The sequence below is a fragment of the Glycine soja genome, chromosome 2 (genome assembly GCF_004193775.1).
Source record: "Glycine soja cultivar W05 chromosome 2, ASM419377v2, whole genome shotgun sequence".
NCBI lineage: Eukaryota > Viridiplantae > Streptophyta > Magnoliopsida > Fabales > Fabaceae > Glycine > Glycine soja.
This window is the reverse complement of record NC_041003.1, coordinates 2859485-2877630: the sequence shown is the minus strand read 5'-3', so window position 1 is coordinate 2877630 and position 18146 is coordinate 2859485. Positions and strand designations below refer to the sequence as shown.

The 18146-nt window shown below is 36.5% G+C and overlaps 3 protein-coding genes across 15 annotated transcripts; 1 reads left to right on the top strand and 2 right to left on the bottom strand.

Annotated features, from left to right (window-relative positions):
- Window positions 1–1081: 1081 nt before the first annotated feature.
- Window positions 1082–4798, top strand: LOC114379969 (probable serine/threonine-protein kinase PBL28). Of its 4 annotated transcripts, none has more exons than XM_028338832.1 (7): window positions 1082–1205; window positions 1309–1496; window positions 1665–1863; window positions 1942–2105; window positions 2196–2300; window positions 3346–3468; window positions 4529–4798. In XM_028338832.1, exons 1-7 carry the CDS (start codon window positions 1130–1132, stop codon window positions 4763–4765), a joined length of 1092 nt encoding a protein of 363 aa, XP_028194633.1. In that variant the 5' UTR covers window positions 1082–1129; the 3' UTR covers window positions 4766–4798. The 4 variants fall into 4 exon arrangements, 3 of the variants coding, with proteins under 3 accessions (XP_028194633.1, XP_028194641.1, XP_028194648.1); XM_028338847.1 differs by having other exon boundaries at window positions 1109–1256; XR_003659632.1 differs by lacking the exon at window positions 4529–4798 and having other exon boundaries at window positions 2196–3080.
- Window positions 1186–13194, bottom strand: LOC114379989. Of its 9 annotated transcripts, none has more exons than XR_003659637.1 (5): window positions 12224–13184; window positions 5630–5933; window positions 5378–5495; window positions 1640–1844; window positions 1186–1506 (listed from the first exon to the last, which is right to left on the bottom strand). XR_003659637.1 is itself a non-coding variant. In XM_028338869.1 (3 exons), exons 1-2 carry the CDS (start codon window positions 12859–12861, stop codon window positions 5663–5665), a joined length of 909 nt encoding a protein of 302 aa, XP_028194670.1. In that variant the 5' UTR covers window positions 12862–13184; the 3' UTR covers window positions 5155–5495; window positions 5630–5662. The 9 variants fall into 9 exon arrangements, 1 of the variants encoding a protein (XP_028194670.1); XR_003659639.1 differs by adding an exon at window positions 1932–2331 and having other exon boundaries at window positions 1501–1844; XR_003659634.1 differs by having other exon boundaries at window positions 1501–1844; window positions 5378–5515; window positions 12224–13185.
- LOC114379957 (protein ALTERED XYLOGLUCAN 4-like) lies at window positions 5848–17140 on the bottom strand. Of its 2 annotated transcripts, XM_028338822.1 has the most exons (3): window positions 16719–17140; window positions 15126–16232; window positions 5848–5933 (listed from the first exon to the last, which is right to left on the bottom strand). In XM_028338822.1, exons 1-2 carry the CDS (start codon window positions 16933–16935, stop codon window positions 15127–15129), a joined length of 1323 nt encoding a protein of 440 aa, XP_028194623.1. In that variant the 5' UTR covers window positions 16936–17140; the 3' UTR covers window positions 5848–5933; window position 15126. The 2 variants fall into 2 exon arrangements, with proteins under 2 accessions (XP_028194623.1, XP_028194614.1); XM_028338813.1 differs by lacking the exon at window positions 5848–5933 and having other exon boundaries at window positions 14619–16232.
- Window positions 17141–18146: the final 1006 nt, after the last annotated feature.

Genomic DNA, 18146 nt, shown 5'->3' with positions numbered 1-18146 from the left:
AAAACATGCATTTTTTTAGTCCGTGGAATTTGTAAAATATTTTAATCTCTTCTTCAATAAAAGAAACTGTCATAAATTTTACATCAAAACTGTCAAAAATCAGCCCAAAAGAATTAAAAAAAAATACAAATTTGAGAAACTAGAAAATGCTAATTTGTAAGATTAAAAAAGACAAATTTCTAACTTGATAACCAAAAACATATTTAAGGGGAAAGTAAATTAAGAAATTTCAGTAGTTGATACAAAAGTTAGCTGTAAATATTACAGGGTGTGCATAACATTATATATGTATGCATTAAAATATCAGCAGTTGATTTTCATATAAACAAATAAAATTACTTTATTATCAAATCCTCTCTATATAAATTATTCCTAACCTTACCCCAGATTTTCTGGCCATGTTAACTGACAAAACGTATACACTGGCTCTTGGGACCCGCATGAACGGTCATGGATTATTATTGGTGCTAAAGAAAACGTATTCAAATGCTGATGATCATATATGCTTTAATAGCAACAGCGACGGTTGCACCATACCAGAGAAAGATTTGGAAACAAGGTAACAACAGATTTAGCAATGAAGAGAACAAATGAAAGGGCCATTGCAACCGCCACTGATTTTCAAATTGCAAACGGTAAAACGTAAACAAAATGATCAACATGGTGAATGGGGTGGCTGTTTCCATCTCACTATCAAACTAAGCATGCCCCCACCCCTACTACCACATCTCAACCATAGGTGAGCAATACCTACTTTTATGAGCTTTCTCTTTGCCTTAAAGCACATATCTTTGTCTCTCTCTCAGTGTTGTTGGAAGGTGTTATGTCAAGTATTCTAATCTCGCTAGCTTCACTTGCTCCACACGTACCCCAATAGAGGATTCCCATGTTATCAATATGCTTTTTATATGGGAATAATAACTTTCTCAAGCACATGCCAACTATTCCAAAGTCATTACTTCACCCTCTCATCGTATCAAAAGAGTGTTTTACTTCAAGGTTCTTGGCAAAATCACCTGTATCTCTAAGTGTGTAATACAATTAGTCATCTCTGTCCAATTGTTTTCTGTTTTTAGAACCTAGCACTTCAATTCTTAAGCTGAGAACATATAAGATAGAGTAATCAATCATGCCATTTGGTTTGGTCTCACTCTCGGCCTGGAACAAGCGCCGTAGAAGCAAATCTCAAGATCATACAGATCCCTGTATTGTCTTTATTTATTTTTTTCCTTCATGGTTTAAGCATATGTACTTCAGTGCTGTTTCATTGCACAACCAACTTGTAACATTTACAAACTTTATATTCAGGGGTTTACAAACCTGCACAGCTTTGGCAACTTGAAGATCAAACACCACGACCTACAAAAAGGCTACATGGATCATCTGTTTACACACTCAAGGAGATGGAGGAGGCAACATGTTCATTCAGTGATGAGAATCTGCTTGGAAAAGGAGGATTTGGCAAAGTCTATCGGGGCACTTTGCGGTCAGGAGAGGTAATAAGCTCTGGACAAAAGTTTATAGCCCACAGGAATTCATTATAATTCATAAGATTTTGTAACATCAATCATAGCTTCCATGCAGAAAGCATGCTTCTTATAAAAAGGTTTAAATAAGTGAACTTGATATAGATACATACTAATACAACAAGTCTCCTTCTGAAGGTTGTAGCAATCAAGAAAATGGAGTTGCCAGCAATTAAAGCAGCTGAGGGGGAACGCGAGTTTCGAGTCGAAGTTGACATCTTGAGCAGACTTGACCACCCAAATCTTGTTTCTTTGATAGGCTACTGTGCTGATGGAAAGCATAGATTCCTAGTATATGAATATATGCGTAAAGGGAACCTGCAGGATCATTTGAATGGTTTGTCAATTACCCAAAATCTACACTACAGTCAAAATTTCTAACATCAAGCTTCTATTAATCAACACCTAATTTTAGGAATTGGGGAAAGAAACATGGATTGGCCTCGAAGACTCCAAGTGGCACTGGGAGCTGCAAAAGGACTTGCTTATCTCCATTCAAGTTCTGATGTTGGAATTCCTATTGTTCATAGGGATTTCAAATCGACCAATATTCTCTTAGACGATAACTTTGAAGCAAAGGTATAAAAAAAAAAGTTTTCGTATAATGACTTGTAACATTTCCTTCTGACAATCATGTGCACATGACTAAAATTAACAACCTTTCTGTAGATATCTGATTTTGGACTCGCGAAGTTAATGCCAGAAGGGCAAGAGACACATGTGACTGCCAGAGTGCTTGGTACCTTTGGCTATTTTGATCCCGAGTATACATCGGTATGCATCTATGCCATGAAGAGTTTTTTCTCTAAAAAAAATTTCACATTTTCAATTTTCAACACCTTTAAATAAGGTTATATTCATTCTTGAAGATAAAAAAAGAGATTTGCAATGCAGTATACAGTAAATCTAATAAGTTCTTTTGCAATTATTCCCGTGCACATGATGTAAGCAGCTTCACATGCTAAAAATCAAGAATCCATTGTTGCTACCAAAGTAGGTTACATGCACAATATACCCAACTTTTCAACTTCCTTTCATCTCATGCATACTTATTTAACTTGTGAATATGGACATCTTAATCTAGAGCAAGATTTATCAATGGTTGAACAACACCAATGAAGTACATACTAGTACCTGTTTTGTTAGTTTAGTCTACCATAAAATAAATCACCCAAGCAAATTAAGCCAGCAAATTCAACACCAACTCAAGCACCAATAATAGCCTAAAGCTTGAAATTTTGGTTTGCATTAGAAGCCTATGGCTGAAATTCCGTCCAATTACTAATAAGTCCTTCAGTTTCCTTATATGGTTTATTAGGTTATCAGTAAATGATTCAAGAATTTTTTGTTATAACTAGGAGCCCACCATGAGACTTAGTGAGAAGTTATTTGATTTAAACATTTTTGGCCATGAAAACAATTTTAGGCCTTTATTTAATAGCTTGTGCTTTTAGATCAAGTGGTTTCATGGTATCAGGAACTGACTGATAGATACTGTGGCCAAGAGCTCAACCCATACCATCCATGGACATGGTCTAGTAACTAACATTCCAAGTACACCAAAGAAATTTATACAGTGATCAACAATTCCAGCCCGAGGGCTTTCATCGATGGCATTACAAGTTATTAAAATCATTTCGTTGTCCTTGCCTAAATGCCTAAATTTTTATATGACAACCAAGCAGTTTTATAACTCAAATCAAATCTGTATATCACAAAATGCTATCATAAAATCTTTCACTTTCAATCTTCTTGTATCTAGTATCAGTGGATTGCTACACGTTTTTTACACTAACATTATTAATTCATTTGACAACAGACTGGGAAACTCACTCTACAGAGTGATGTTTATGCTTTTGGTGTTGTTCTTTTGGAGCTTTTGACTGGACGTCGAGCTGTAGATCTAAACCAAGGTCCCAACGATCAAAACCTTGTACTACAGGTAGGAAATGTACCCACACACATGTGCACACCCTTAGAGCATCAATCCTTAGGAATGTAAAAGCAACAAATCAAACCCCCAAAATTCACCAGTGTACTTTTTTAATTCATTAAGAAAATAACTAGGCAACATTATTATTTATATAATAATATTATTCAAAAATAATAATAATGTATGAGAAAAAATAAAAGGGTAGTACCAATTGTAGAAAAGACGGTAGAAATTTGCCTTAAGTGGCTTGGGCAAGTATGGAAACAGACTGTAGAGTCCTAGTTAGGAGAGTAGATCAGATGAAGGATAGTTCAATCATTGGAGGAAGAGGAGGACAAAGAAAAATTATAAGCAAAACCATTAAAAAAAATTAATGGTCAATAGTTTCTCTATAGACATGATTTACATGTAACATTATGGCACCGTTTAATCCATATAACTAACCTCACCTAATAAGAAAAGACTTGGTGGTTGTTTGCATAAAAAAATATTTGAGCGAAAACTCTTGTTTAATGGGAGTTAGAAAAATCTTAGTGCCCATTAGATTAAGATACTAAATTCATAAAAAACTTTTAATCTTGATCTTCTATGTATCATATACGGTTGTATGGCCTAGGTTTGCACTTCTCACTCTCCTATATACCTTTGTCACTAGAGAAGTGGTTTCTTGAGAAGAAGAAATCCTAAAAATTGGACCACGAAAGTAGGATCAAGATAAAAACATAGTCATGGGACTTGGAGTTCAGAAAATTTCTAATGTTCACAATTCATTTGTCATTGAATGCTCAAAATTAGCTCCCCTCACATCAAGATAGTACTCTCATTTGAAACACACACTCACGCATGTTGTAGAAGATTTTGGTTCAGAGAGTTAGGTGTTCCCTTGGCATTTGGTACCCTTGCATTACCTGTTTCTGCATTTCTTTCCTTGCTGTTCTACTGTAATAAAGAGAGTTACCTCTGAATTTTCAATATCCATGTTTTCTTGTTCTGTTATTGAGCCCCATCATTGAGAATCACTGGATTCGTACAACAGAAAGATTGTTATTCATTTGATATTCATATGCAGGTGAGGCACATACTGCATGACCGCAAGAAGCTTCGTAAGGTGATAGATCCAGAGATGGCTCGAAATTCTTACACCATTCAGTCTATAGTCATGTTTGCCAATCTGGCATCAAGATGCGTTCGTACTGAGAGTAATGAAAGACCTTCAATCGTAGAATGTATAAAAGAACTCCTAATGATTATCTATACAAATTCAAAAGGCTTGGGAATGGTTATGCATAGTTTGAGAATGATCTAGTGAAATCACAAGTTTAGACATTGGAATTATGATGATTTCTTGATGAGAATAAAAAGTGAACTCCAAAAGTGATCAGTACAAAGCATAACAAATTTGGCTGATTTTATGAGATGAGGAACTCAATCCATCATGGACAAAGCAGAAAGAGCATTTCCATTTCTCTTCTCCACCCTCATTCATGGCCCCGTGCTACTCAAACCCCTTTCTGGTCACATGACAGGAGTACCTAAGAGACCATGACCAAAAATAAACCACCTCCCCGGAAAGGCAGAAAATGTTCCTTAACCTCCTAACGTTAATATTTTATTTAGGCGTATGATTGGCATGGTTCAACAGAATCCAAGTCACATTCAAATTTTCAGAATGATAAATAAGCCATAGAAAATAGATGCATATATAAATCGTTGTTTTGATTATATTGAAGAAATACAGAGTTAATATAATTTGTATTTTCCATGCATCTATAATGTTTCTCCTAGGTTCTTCAATAAAGAACCATGTATGATTTGGTATTTTATCACGTGTTACCATCTTTACAATCTTATTCGTCACTTGGGTGTCTAAGCCAGACAAGAAAATAAAAAATTTAGAGAACAGTGTGTCGTAATTTACCTGTAACACATTCAGTCTCTGTCCTACAGATAAGAGAAAAAATAAGGATGCCTGGTACCACTCTCTATTCTCCCGTCAAACTTAAAACCACCATACCATGACCATCTTGCTATCATTGCTGAAACAGATATTCCACAACTACAGATAAGAAAATTTATCATAGGACATATTTGAGTATAAGATTGTGTGGAAGCTAGACATAACATACACTGGTACATGCCTTCAAGCAATATGATACAATCACAACATTACCTTGTAAAAATATTTTGCAACCCTTGCACACATTCACATAGTCTTTTGCTCATCAGAAACTGACAGATCCGTTTCTGGAGGCGTACTTAAAAGAGGAAGTTTCTTGCACATCAGGTGCTTGCGTCTCTGCAATGTCAGCAGGACCAAAATGCTATCTGTCTTTACAATTTTGTAATCCGCTTTTGTATACATGTTAAATGGAGCTTCATCAATTATTCTGCAATGCAAGTAAACCTCTCTTGCGGAACTCATCTGAGAAATTAATTCCTCACTTGCCCTTAGAAGATGCCAGCCAATGCCCCTCCTGAAGGGAATTACCAGAAACATACACTTAGAAAGTTATTTACCTTCAGGTAGTTTCACAGTCAAAAACACTTCCTCAGTTTTTTATTTAATCAAAAGCCGACGTGTTTTAATATGTGAGCAAACATAGGAATTTAGGATTACCAATGTATATTGGATTGACTTGATGATAAACTTTGGATGCTCAAAACAACTATTATAGGGTTTTCAATGCCATACATTCATTCACAGAAAGTGGAACATAAAAAAAATGGTAAAAATGAACATGACATTATATACTTGCAGAATTATACTTGGAAACAAGAATACAGTAGCTATCATAAGGATGATATCAATCTCTGGCAGTAGTTGACGGATATAATTAAATAGTTCATTATACAATTTGAACATCATAGATGGTAAAATAGGTAGCTTAAATGCTTAATCATTTAAATTAAATTTCAGATTTCCCCAAATCAAAATTTGTGTTTATCTTGCAACAAGAACGAAGCAAGGTAAAATTGCAGAAAACATATAAAAAAATACACAATAATCTCCTGCCTCACTCGAATGAATGGAGAGACAACACATATTTAACTTTCTGAACAAAAACCAACTTGTCTCATAGTTTCAGAATTGCAGTAAGTTATTTATAATCAAGACATCTTCGGATTGGAAACATTCACAATTGCACATAAAGTAAGAATATATCCCATATTAAGAATTCTTCATTCTTGACAAGAACTTGGGTTCCAGCTCATAACATTTGTCAAAAACAACTGAATGTCTAACTCACTAGTCCAAACATCGATAATTTCAATAAGAAATTAACAGGAACTTAAAAAAAACTATTTAATAATTTTTTAATCAAAATGAACCAAAGTGCTACTGAAAATAAAATCTTAAAAATTTCTCACAAGTAATAACCTACCTTAACCTAATGTAGAAGTTATAGACTTATAGTTATTTTGGGGGGTAAAGAAAAGAAATAAATACCCAAACTAATCTATAAAATATATTTGAAAGAATATAATTTCATGTTCATTCCATTAGCAAAATTGTGGTTATATAACACAGTTACAAGAGAGATCCTAGGCTATAATAAGGAAACTAGATATATAAATATATTGGCATATATTCTAACATTTCCGGCAGTCAAAGCGAGAGGTTGTCGTACACTTAAACTGTTCCGAAAATCCTCAAATAGAACCAAGGGAAGGCCTTTGGTAAAAAATACCTGCAATCTGATAATGTGACATGACATGTAAGACTCGAACTTCCCCATGAGCAATCTTTTCGCGAACAAAGTGAATATCCCTCTCAATATGTTTAGTGCGCTAATGTTGAACAGGATTTTCATAGAGATATATCACACTAACATTATCACAATATACCAAGGTAGCTTTTCGAATAGGACAATGAAGCTCTAGAAGAAGGTTTCGTAACCAACAAAACTCAGAAACCACATTGACAACACCTCGTTATTCCGCCTCCGCACTAGATCGTGACAACGTAGCTTGCCATTTGGTGGACCAAGAAACACACAATAACCCAATGTAGAGCGTCTGGTATCCAGACACCCACCCCAATCAGCATCTGTATAAGAGAGAAGAGTAGATGTGAAAGATGGATAGGGATGCAAGCCATGATCAAAAGTACCCTGAATGTAGCACACAATGCGCTTGAGAGCGTGCATGTGTTCTTCCCTCGGGTCATGCATGAATAAACACACTTGTTGCACATCACAAGCAATATCAGGTCTCGTGAAGGTGAAATATTGAAGAGTCCCTGCAAGGCTTCGATAATGAGATGGATCGGGCATATGGTGTGCTGGAATTAGCATTGAGCTTTGGTTTTGAGTCAACCGGAGTAAGAGATGGCTTACAAGATGACATGCCGACCTGTTCAATGATCTTTGCTGCATACTTCCGCTAAGATAAGAATAGACCACCTGTATGATGAGTTACAACTATACCCAAGAAACAACTCAACGGCCCTAGGTCCTTCATACCAAATTTTGAGCTAAGAAGGGATATGATAGACTTGCGAATAGCATCAAAGGAAGTTGTCAAGATAATATCATCCGCATACAAAAGAATGTAAGCCAAAGTTGTACCTTGTCGTTAAATGAAGAGAGAATGATCAAAAGTACTACGAGAAAACCCAAGAGTAGAAACATAATAAGCAAATCTCTTGTACCAAGCCTGAGGGGCCTGTTTGAGGCCATATAGAGATTTCTTCAACAAGCATACATGATTAGGATGACTCGGGTCCCTAAAACCCATGGGCTGATGCATGTACACAGTCTCTTTGAGTTCTTCATGCAAGATAGCATTCTTCACGTCAAGTTGGTGAATGGGCCTGCTTTAGAGATGGCTAAACTGAGAACAGTGCGAATAGTTGTCGGTTTGACTATCAGGCTAAAAGTTTCACCGCAATCCACGCCAACCTGTTGTATTTTGTCATCCCCTACAAGACGGGTCTTATGCCTCTCAAAAATACCAGATTTTTTTTATGAGTAAAAATTCACATAGACTGGATCACATTAACATCAGGTGGATGGGGCACCAACTCCCACATCTTATTTTTAATAAGAGCATTAAATTCATCATCCATAGTCATTTTCCAATTCGGGTCACGACGGGCAGACACATGATTATGCGGTAAGGGGGATTTAGTGACATTATTGTTGAGATTTAAATGTCGTTTGGGTTTAAAAATCCTATGCTAACTACGTGTCACGGGTATGAAAGCCGAAAAATGAGTGGGCTGATATGGAGGTGAAGGTGCAAGTGCTGGGTTGAGTGAGGGTTGCTTTTGTTGTGATTGTGGGCTAAGTGTGGGTGGGCCGGATAGAGGTGTAGGCTGGGCAGCAAGTTGCGGGTTAGGCAAGGCATGCTAGGTCGGTTGGTTTGGGCCTGCAGAGAGGTCAAATGGTGGACCACATAAGGGGAGGGTCTGTCATTCATAAAATCATAAGTGTGAGGTTGTGGAATGTGCAACTTAGCAAAAGGGAATTGAGTTTCATAAAAAATGACATGATGACTTAGTATGATTTTACGATAAGACTAATCATAGCACTTGTACCCATGATGATTAGATGGGTACCCCAAAAAGACACAAGGAGTGGAACGGGCTTGAAGTTTGTTTATGGTAGTAGAGGGAAAAAGTGGATAGCATAAACACTCAAACAGTCGAAGATGAGAGTAGGAAGGGTCCTTTTGATAAAGAACCTTGAAAGGTGATTGATAGGCTAATTGTTTATTTGTAATAATTTTGAGAAGATATGTTGTCATTTGCAAAGCATGATGCCAAAAGGAAGGTGGTAAAGATGCATGGACTAGTAGAGTACGGATAATGTTGTTAATGGTACAGATTTTTCTTTTGGTTTTCCCATTTTGTGATGATGTATGTGGACAAGAGAGACAAAAAGCTAACCCATTTACTTTACAAAATTCCTAAAAGGGTCCATTATCAAACTCCCTACCATTATTACATAGAATGTTTTTTACTTCCAGTTCAAACTGAGTGTGAATGAAAGCTCTAAAAGATAGAAATGTGAAAAAAAACTTGAGACTTCTTAGACAATGGAAATGTCAACAAAAAATTAGAGTAATCATCCAACAACAAAACATAATATCGATGGCCCGAAGAACTCAAAAAGGGAGATGTTCAAATATCACTATGAATAATATCAAAAGGCATAATAGTACAAGAATGAGAAGAAACAAATGGTAACTTAACATTTTTCCCAAGAGAACAAGAGTGACAAACATGAGAACTACGAGTTTGATTACACTCAATAAATTTATTTAGCCTAAGGGAGTCAAAAACAGGTGCTCCAAGATGACCCAAACGTGCATGCCATAACAATGGTGCTAAAGCAGAAAAAGTAGTTGATGAAGTGGCTAGATTTGTGGTGATGTGATAAAGGCCGCCTCAACTCTCACATCTCATGAGATGTACCCCCATCAGGAAATCCTTCACAGAAAAATCAAAAAGGTCAAATTCAACAACAATTGAATTATCAGTTGTAAACTTTCGTACCGACACTAAGTTTTTAATAAGTTGAGGGGCATGAAGGATATTTTTCAAGGCGAAGGGTGGATTCGGGGGAGACAAATTGGTGTGACCATAACCACGAATTGGAATTGAATGGCCATTACCGATAATTATACCACGATTATTGCACAAATTAAAATAATATGAGAGATTACCTTGCTCGAATGTCATGTGGGGGGTGGGTCGTTGGATGAGGGGTATAGGTAAGGTGAAAGAGCCCAAGGCATCCATGGCCACTGTCATTGTCCTATAGGCCACTGCTGGTGCCTCGATTGCTGCTGGTCGGACTACTACTGCCAATCACTATTACGGCCACCACCATTGCTGCTCTTGACACCACCACGATTGCCTCCATTGTTTTTGCCACTGTTGTTGCGGTTTTGACCCTTTTTACCACCATGAATATTCCGATTTTGATAGGAATTTTTGGAGAGGGAGTGAGAGTCATCAATGTCATGAGCCACCATGGCGGCACCCCTGTCGATTGCAACCTTCTTCGCAAGACCAACTTCTTCTAAGGTGAGCATAGAGCGAGCTTGATAGAACGGTGAAAGAGGATCACTTTGACGAATGAGTGTGGCATCCCCATTGTAAGCCTCGGTGAGGCCGACCACCATTTGAAAAACAAGACAGTTATTTGACACTAGTGCGCCTACGTTCTTGAGTTGATCAAACAATTCCTTAAGTCGTTGACAGTACGCAGAGGCATTTGAGAAATCCTCCATGTTGGTACAGGAGAATTTACAGCCCGAGAATCTTTATTGTCTTGGAATATATCACGCAACCTATTCCACGCCTCCATTGTCGTTGCGTCGGGTTCAAGAGTAGTATGCAACATGTCATGTGAGATTGTTGCCTAGATCCATTGATGGACCACAACATCAAGGGTCGACCACAACTCCTTTTCTTCATCGATTTTAGGCACCTTCTCCTTGTCTTTCTCTGGTGGGACGATGTGATGGAAGACCTTGTGAAAACATACATGAATCTTGAACAGTTCCGCCACGTTGCATATTGGACATTTTTCATCTCCAGGGTGATGGAGATATGATTCTTGATGTTGGTGACAACAAGAGCTGGGTGGAATTCATTAGAGTTAGTCATGGTGGCTGACATAAGAAAAGAAATGGCGGCTAGAAAGAGAAGTTAGGGCGCGGCGAAAGCAAAAGAGGATTGTACCCTAAACTGCTGATACCATGAAAGAATATAATTTTGTGTTCATTCCATTAGCAAAATTATGGTTATATACCATAGTTACAAGAGAGATCCTAGGCTATAATAAGAAAACTAATAATAAGGAAACTAATTATACACAAGAGAGATCCTAGGCTATAATAAAAAAACTAAATACAAAAATATATTGACATATATTCTAACAATATCAAGTCCATCACACTATAACAACTCAATGTAGTTCCTTAGATGTTATTGGCGTTGTCCTCCAATTAGAATTGAAGTATCACCCCTGATAACTTATGCTGACATTTATTACAAACTTCTATTCAAGAGATTATGGAGGTAAAACTCCAATTCTGACTAGAAAACAACAACAAAAGTATCTATCGAACTTGATCTAATATTTGTTCTATCACATTAATAAAAACTAAGACTAAAGTTTTGTCAATCAAACTAATCTTTGAATATTTAACAACACAAATAATAGAGCTTAATTTCTTCGCACTAACAATGTAAAAAGGGTTTATAGTGTTAACTATTTATTATAAAAGTTAATAAATTTAACATATATGGTAGTTTGTGATCGGATGGAAGTTTTGTCTTGTCAACTGGTTGGTTTGACTCATTTTTAAACTCAACAAACTAACATACATGTCATTTTGTGATTAAAGAGTAATGTACATACATTATTATTTACTAAAAATTTGTTTGACAAACAAAACTATATATAGAAAATTACTTCCCCTGTCCCTAATTATACTTATAAGATCTTTTTAGAAATTTGTTTATTTTTTTATAAGACTTTTTTCTAATTTTTAAATGTATTAATTATTTTTTCTTATATACTTTTACTTAATTATTGTCACTTCTAAAAATAATGAAAAACAATTAAATAGATAGAAATAAAAGAAAATAGTAATTTTGAAATAATAAGAAAAAGAAAGTTAAATTAACTACTGGTATGTAAATTAATTGAAAGGATGTTATAATCAAGGAGAAAGGAATAAATAGATGGAGCATACTGTTTTAACTAATTTAACGGTAAGGTAAGGAAGAATGCACAGAGATAGATACCTCCTCAGAGACTTTCTGACGGCCATGTTACAAATGTAAGGCTTATCTCTGGGAGGGGTGGGCGAGGGGACGGTAGCATTGGCACCTCTAATGTCAAAACTCAGCTCCACCGTCCCCGCTAAGCGCGCTTCTTGTTCTTGTTCTTGGTCTTGATCAGCAGCGGCGGCGGCTGTTTGGGTGTAGAATGCGACGAGGGTGGCGGTGTGGGGCATGAGGGACCTGCGATCGAGGAGGTACTGCTTAACGAGGAAGGCGAGGAATTTGACGTAGGGTTGGGGGAGGAGCATGGACTCGGCGAAGGACGCGGCCAGGAGGAGGACGGTGGGGTCGGTCTCGTGGGGGCGCATGACGCGGACGGAGAGGGAGCCGCCGGAAGGGAGGTCGCAGCGGTAGAGGAAGGTCTCCAGGAGGCGGAGGCGGCGAAGCTCGTCGTTGGAGAGGAAGCGGCCGGTGTTGAAGGGATCGTCGGAGACAGTGAGGGAGGAAGAGGAGGAGGAATGGGTAGAGGTGAGTTTAAAAGTGGAGAAGGGTTTCGGGGAGAAGCGAGGTTTTGCGGAGGAGAGAGGGAAAGAGAGGGTTTGGATTTGAGGGTCGAAGGGAAAGGAGAAGGAAAATAGAGTTGATGATGCTGCAGCCATGGTGGAATAATTAGAAAGGTTGGGGTTGTGGTTTGAGTCTGTGTGTGTCAGAGAGAAAGAGATGAGAAGAAGAAATGTTATGAATTATGAATTGTGATGGATGGCATCACTGGACTAAGTGTGTGGAAGCTATGGAGTATGGACCCCACCACTGCCAAATCTGGATTCTTGCACCAATGGTCTCTTCCCCCCAAAGGGGTACTTTTCTTTCCACCTATCTTTCTTGGGATGTAATCTTGTTCTTAAACAAGAGTGTCTCTTCTAATGGAGATTTGGATCTTGGTTCTTCAAGTGGAAGCTTAATAATCCCTTCCACTAGACTCTCACTCATCTATTTTTCTTTTCTTACCCAAAAGAGAAAATATGCATCGCACTTAAAGGACTTCAAGGAATTGCATATGATAAGTTTATTAAAATATTCTTAAGGTTTACTCAACTTATTTAATTTGTATAGTTACCAAAACTTTTCTTTTTAATTCTATACTTAAAGATATCAATTTTGGATCTTTACGCATAATGTTTTTAATTTTTTTTAGTCCTATCCATAAGGACTAAAATAAGGCTAAGATGAAAGAATGTTTTTTTTTTTTTAAAGTAACGGTTATTTTTAATTGATTCAGTACTCGCTCAAAAATATAAAAGTTTCCACATACACATCGTAAACTGTTACTGCAGCACCAGGTTTGGCTGCACGTTGTTACGAACCACATATTGCTGAGGCCATTTGTTATAGATATATGACTGCTTGAGTCTTGAGTTGGCAGGGATTTATACACCGATGATGCGGGTTTGAGATTGATTGTGAGCAGCACCATGTTCAATGAAAAAAACTACTTCCAGGTTATTTTATAGTTTTATTCACTTGTTTGTTTTGCCACTATTTTGAAAAAAAAAATGATCAAAATGCGTAATTTAACAATCTAACCAGCTGACTATTCTCAACTAACATAATTACAATAAGTAACAATAGTCGTGTAAAAATATATTTTCTATGCATTCGTACAAATATATGACAAGACATTTTTTATCAATATTATTAGTTTAAATTAAATGATCAGTTTTGATAGAATATATTATCAAAATATATGAAAATATTCTATCGATATTTTTAACCTAGTTAATATTTGATAAAACATATTATTAGAATATAAGATAATATATTTTATTATTATTCTTAGTTTATCTTTAAACTTGTAATCCTTTATATAAACTAATGATGCTTAAGTAAAAGGTTGAGAAAATTAATGATAGAATATCATTATGACATCAAATACAAACTAAAAAAGAAATATGAAGTCGAATGAGACTCAATTCAATTATTAAAATCCACCTAGATTATAACTAATAATAACAACATATACTACAAGAAATGATGTCCTAAAAGGTGTATTAACGTCGTTCCTTTTCTTTCATTATATTTCCCAACGGTAATGAGCGTCAATTAAATGTAGTTAGATGGATAAACGTCTCTGCAATCATGCATTGACAGAACCATCATATCTAAAAACAGACCAAACGCAACGAGAAAGAGAACCAAATTGACTTTTTGAGTCTTTCTTTGTAGAGACGGTGCGTTTGATTACAGCCATAAGCAAGGATCATGTGAATATGTTAAAATAGGCTTTTGATTTGATCAATTCAATCAACTCACATCACAATTGCCCTTAGATTATGTACGTAATCGCCAGAATTTTCAACGCGTTTAAACTGTTTACAGTTCCAAATGGACTTGCTGAACATTTTTTAAGGAACTATGAAAACGACAAAATGGATCAAATAAAATTAACATGAGAGAAATTAAATCAAAAGGAAGTTTCCCAATTGAAATACCCTACTAGACAAAATTGATGGCCACCAAAATGAGTAAGACAGACAAGACTAGCCCATGTGTTACGAATTCCTCCACAAATACGCATATAAACCCTTTTGTACCCAACATGAGCATGTCTAATAAATGGCTTAAACCATTACGTACATTTCTAACTCATTCCAGAAACACCATTACTCAAAGTACCAATAATTTGTCACTCTATTCTCCCTCATCAATAGAAGATGTAGTATATTATATATTTCCTTTTCCATTACCCCAAGCAAGAAAAACAATAACCCACCAATTAAATTGCTCTTCCCACCCCCGCAAAAAAATTGTTCTCCATTCTACCAAAACAAAATTGGATCCATTTCAATGCAATACCAATCACCCAAGAGGTGGAAAACATGTAAGTATAACAAATAAGAATCATCTAACAAGACATGAGAAATACCTCACTCTTCAGTCCTAGGATGTTCCTCCCACTTTCTCATCTTCTCGAGTAAAATCTCATTCCATGTGTCTATGGGCCCAGGCAAGCACCAATGAACACAATCATTCTGCACACGCTCTTGATGCCCATTAGCAAATGGAAAAGGATACATATAAGGACCAGGGTGGCCATCTGGTCTCAATAATGCTAATTTGGTCACATCCAATGCCTCCAACCTAATAATCCCACCAAAATTATTAGCTTTTGTCTTAGCATCTTCCACTTCTTCAATCTCAATCCTTCTCATATCAGCATCCATCCCTTCAAGTTTCTTCTCCCCATTCCTATAAGGCTTGGTCTTTGAACAAGCACCAGCCTTATCCCACTCACCTTCAAAATGTGCAGGTGAAAATGTTGTTACAATTACATCAATTCCATAGCCTTTACCCCCTCTCCTATCAATTATGCTATTAAGGGTAGTCCTTAGAGCCTTTCTTAAAACATCATAAAACCCAATTTCAGTGTGATTAAGGCCAGGACAGTAATGACACCCTAAAACTGAACCACCCTCATAGTACACTGCAGGATGCAAAAACCAGTGCCCAATTGATAGCACAATCACGTCCATTTGATCCATATCCCTTGCCCACCTCTCATCAACATGATCCAAATACAACTCATTATGGTTTGGCCCTGAGTTTGACTTCTCAACACCTTGCACAAGAAATGGGGACCAGTACAATGAGACACTCACATTGTGAGAAGGAAAGTGCCACTTCCGGAATTTGTTGTCATCGCCATTCCGGTAGACAAGATTCGGGGTTGAACCAGTGGATAACATGCAAAGAAGGGACTCTAATTGGTTCCTAGCCATTGAGTCCCCAACAAAAGCTGCATGCTTGTTGCTAATGAGTTGGAGAAAAGTTTGAGGCTCAAACCTTGGAAGACTGCATTGACTTGGTTTCCATCTCCAGTATAGATAGCCAGAGTCAGGCCTTCCATGTGTTATGCAATTCTGGCCTTCTTTGATTGTACCACAGGTTGTACCATTGTACAAAGGGCCTCTCCTATCTCGGATCCATTTGCCGTCAAAGTAGTCACATGGGGTCTCATAAGTTTTTTCCTTTTCTGCCAATAAGGAACATGTAAGTCTAGTGAACCAACAAATCCTACATCCCAAGTTGCTAATTAGTAATTACAATTCGACAAAACCTAGATATATATAGTTCCTTTGATGCTTTTATGTTGTTGTCAAACAAACCAGAATTGGAATTTTATCTATGTTGCCAACAAAGAAACATGTAAGTCTAGTGAAGCAACAAATCCTACATCCCCAAGTTGCTAATTAATTACAATTTGACAAAACTTAGATACAGTTCCATTGATGCTTTTGTGTTGTTGTTGTCTAATCAAAATTGAAATTTTACCTCAAATAGTCTATGTTGACATTTAATGCAACCCTTTATTATTATTACAGATTAATAAAACTCCAGTTCTGAATTTAAAAACAATACTAAAACTGCATGTAAGTTTTGTCAACTATAACTCAAGACAAAAAACTAGCAACAGTATAGTTTTGACTAAATGAAATTATCAATTTAAGCATACATGTACCTGGAGAAGAAGGTGGTGTGGAAGCAGAAAGAGAAGACTGTGAGATGATGGTGGTGGGAGTGGAATGAGGAAGCTCAGTTTCTGGAGATGGAGGGAAAGGTAGAGGGTAAAAGTATAAGCGAAGTAAAACTATGGGAAGAAGAGCATAGAGGGTCCAAGGAAGAAGTCTCTTTGTGAGGGAGAGGGATTGGTCTTTGAAGGGGTTTGTGATTCCCATCTTCAAAGCCTTTCCCTTCTTGTTTTTCTTCTCCTTGCAGTTTCTCTTTCTTTCTGGTGTTCTTAGCTGAGAAGAAGTCTTTAGAGAAAAAAACAGTATTTTTTTGGTTTTTGCATTTGTGAGATGAAAGTTAGAAGGTGTAGACAGAGAAGCAGGTTCCTTGGCTTGTTCATTTGGTTAAATAAAAAACACACATTGTTGGATCTCCATGATCTCTCTAATTTAGTACTAATTTTCATTTCTGTCTTGGATTCTAATAGCCATAGAATATTGCTATTCCAACCTTGTCCTCGTTCCTTCTCTTAGTAATGTAAATAGTAAGAAAAACACAGTGATTCTTGACTCTACATGCACTGTAGTTAAATCAGATAAAAATAACACCTTTATATAAACACATAATTATTAGTGTGATAAATTCAAATCATTTACGTGATTGAATATTGTTCATACATTGCTACATTTCTTTTAATTAACTCCCTAAACTCAATTCCTTCGTGTCTGTCTCTCTCATTTTTTTTTTCTTTTTCACATTTTCTCCTTAGGACAACTTTTTTCTTCTCCTCCATGGCATCTGCTTCTGCCTTTTGTGTTTTGGCCATTCATAACAGAATATTAAATGTAGATGTTGCATATATGTGCAAGGACAGAATCGTCTAGAATGGAGGAATGGTCAAGGGGTCCAACTAAAAAAGGACACATACTTTTTTTTTCCTGTGAAAAGTAAAAATGAAGTAATGAATGAACACTTGGTCTTATTTATAAAAAAAATCTAATGGAAAGAGCCTCATTAATATATATTTTTAATCCGAGTGTATAATTTGGTGCATTAGGAGTATTGAAGCTAGATGTGCTTAGTCAAAAGTATAATAATACATTTTTGTTGGTATGTGAATATGCCCATGTGAACCAATTTGTTTATTAGATTAGATGCATTGAACCCTCCAAATCCCATATTTATTACAGACGGAGACTTGTATTTGTTTTTGCATACAGTTGGGTTTTTTTTTTTTAATATTAAACGCAAGATTACTTAGTACTTCTGCGCTGAATCAGAATAGTCCAGAGTAAAAAAAATAGATATTAATTAGTAAAATCTTACATAGTTTCTATTGCAAACGTTACAATCTTGCAGCTCATGATGGTGGGAAATAGGAAAGTAATGGTACCCACTTGATAGTTGATAGTGATGCATCGTGTAATCCACTCAAGTT

What these genes read in the sequence shown, in the direction of transcription:
- LOC114379957 (XM_028338822.1), bottom strand. Translation starts at nt 16,935, where the DNA reads ATGGGAATCACAAACCCCTTCAAAGACCAATCCCTCTCCCTCACAAAG. An exon ending in CACACCACCTTCTTCTCCAG is followed by an intron (nt 16,233 to 16,718) that starts GTACATGTATGC and finishes CCTTATTGGCAG; the next exon opens with AAAAGGAAAAAACTTATGAG.
- LOC114379969 (XM_028338847.1), top strand. Translation starts at nt 1,130, where the DNA reads ATGCCATTTGGTTTGGTCTCACTCTCGGCCTGGAACAAGCGCCGTAGA. An exon ending in GTTTAAGCATATGTACTTCA is followed by an intron (nt 1,257 to 1,308) that starts GTGCTGTTTCAT and finishes CTTTATATTCAG; the next exon opens with GGGTTTACAAACCTGCACAG. An exon ending in GCACTTTGCGGTCAGGAGAG is followed by an intron (nt 1,497 to 1,664) that starts GTAATAAGCTCT and finishes CTCCTTCTGAAG; the next exon opens with GTTGTAGCAATCAAGAAAAT.
- LOC114379989 (XM_028338869.1), bottom strand. Translation starts at nt 12,861, where the DNA reads ATGGCTGCAGCATCATCAACTCTATTTTCCTTCTCCTTTCCCTTCGAC. An exon ending in GTCAGAAAGTCTCTGAGGAG is followed by an intron (nt 5,934 to 12,223) that starts GTATCTATCTCT and finishes AATTCCCTTCAG; the next exon opens with GAGGGGCATTGGCTGGCATC.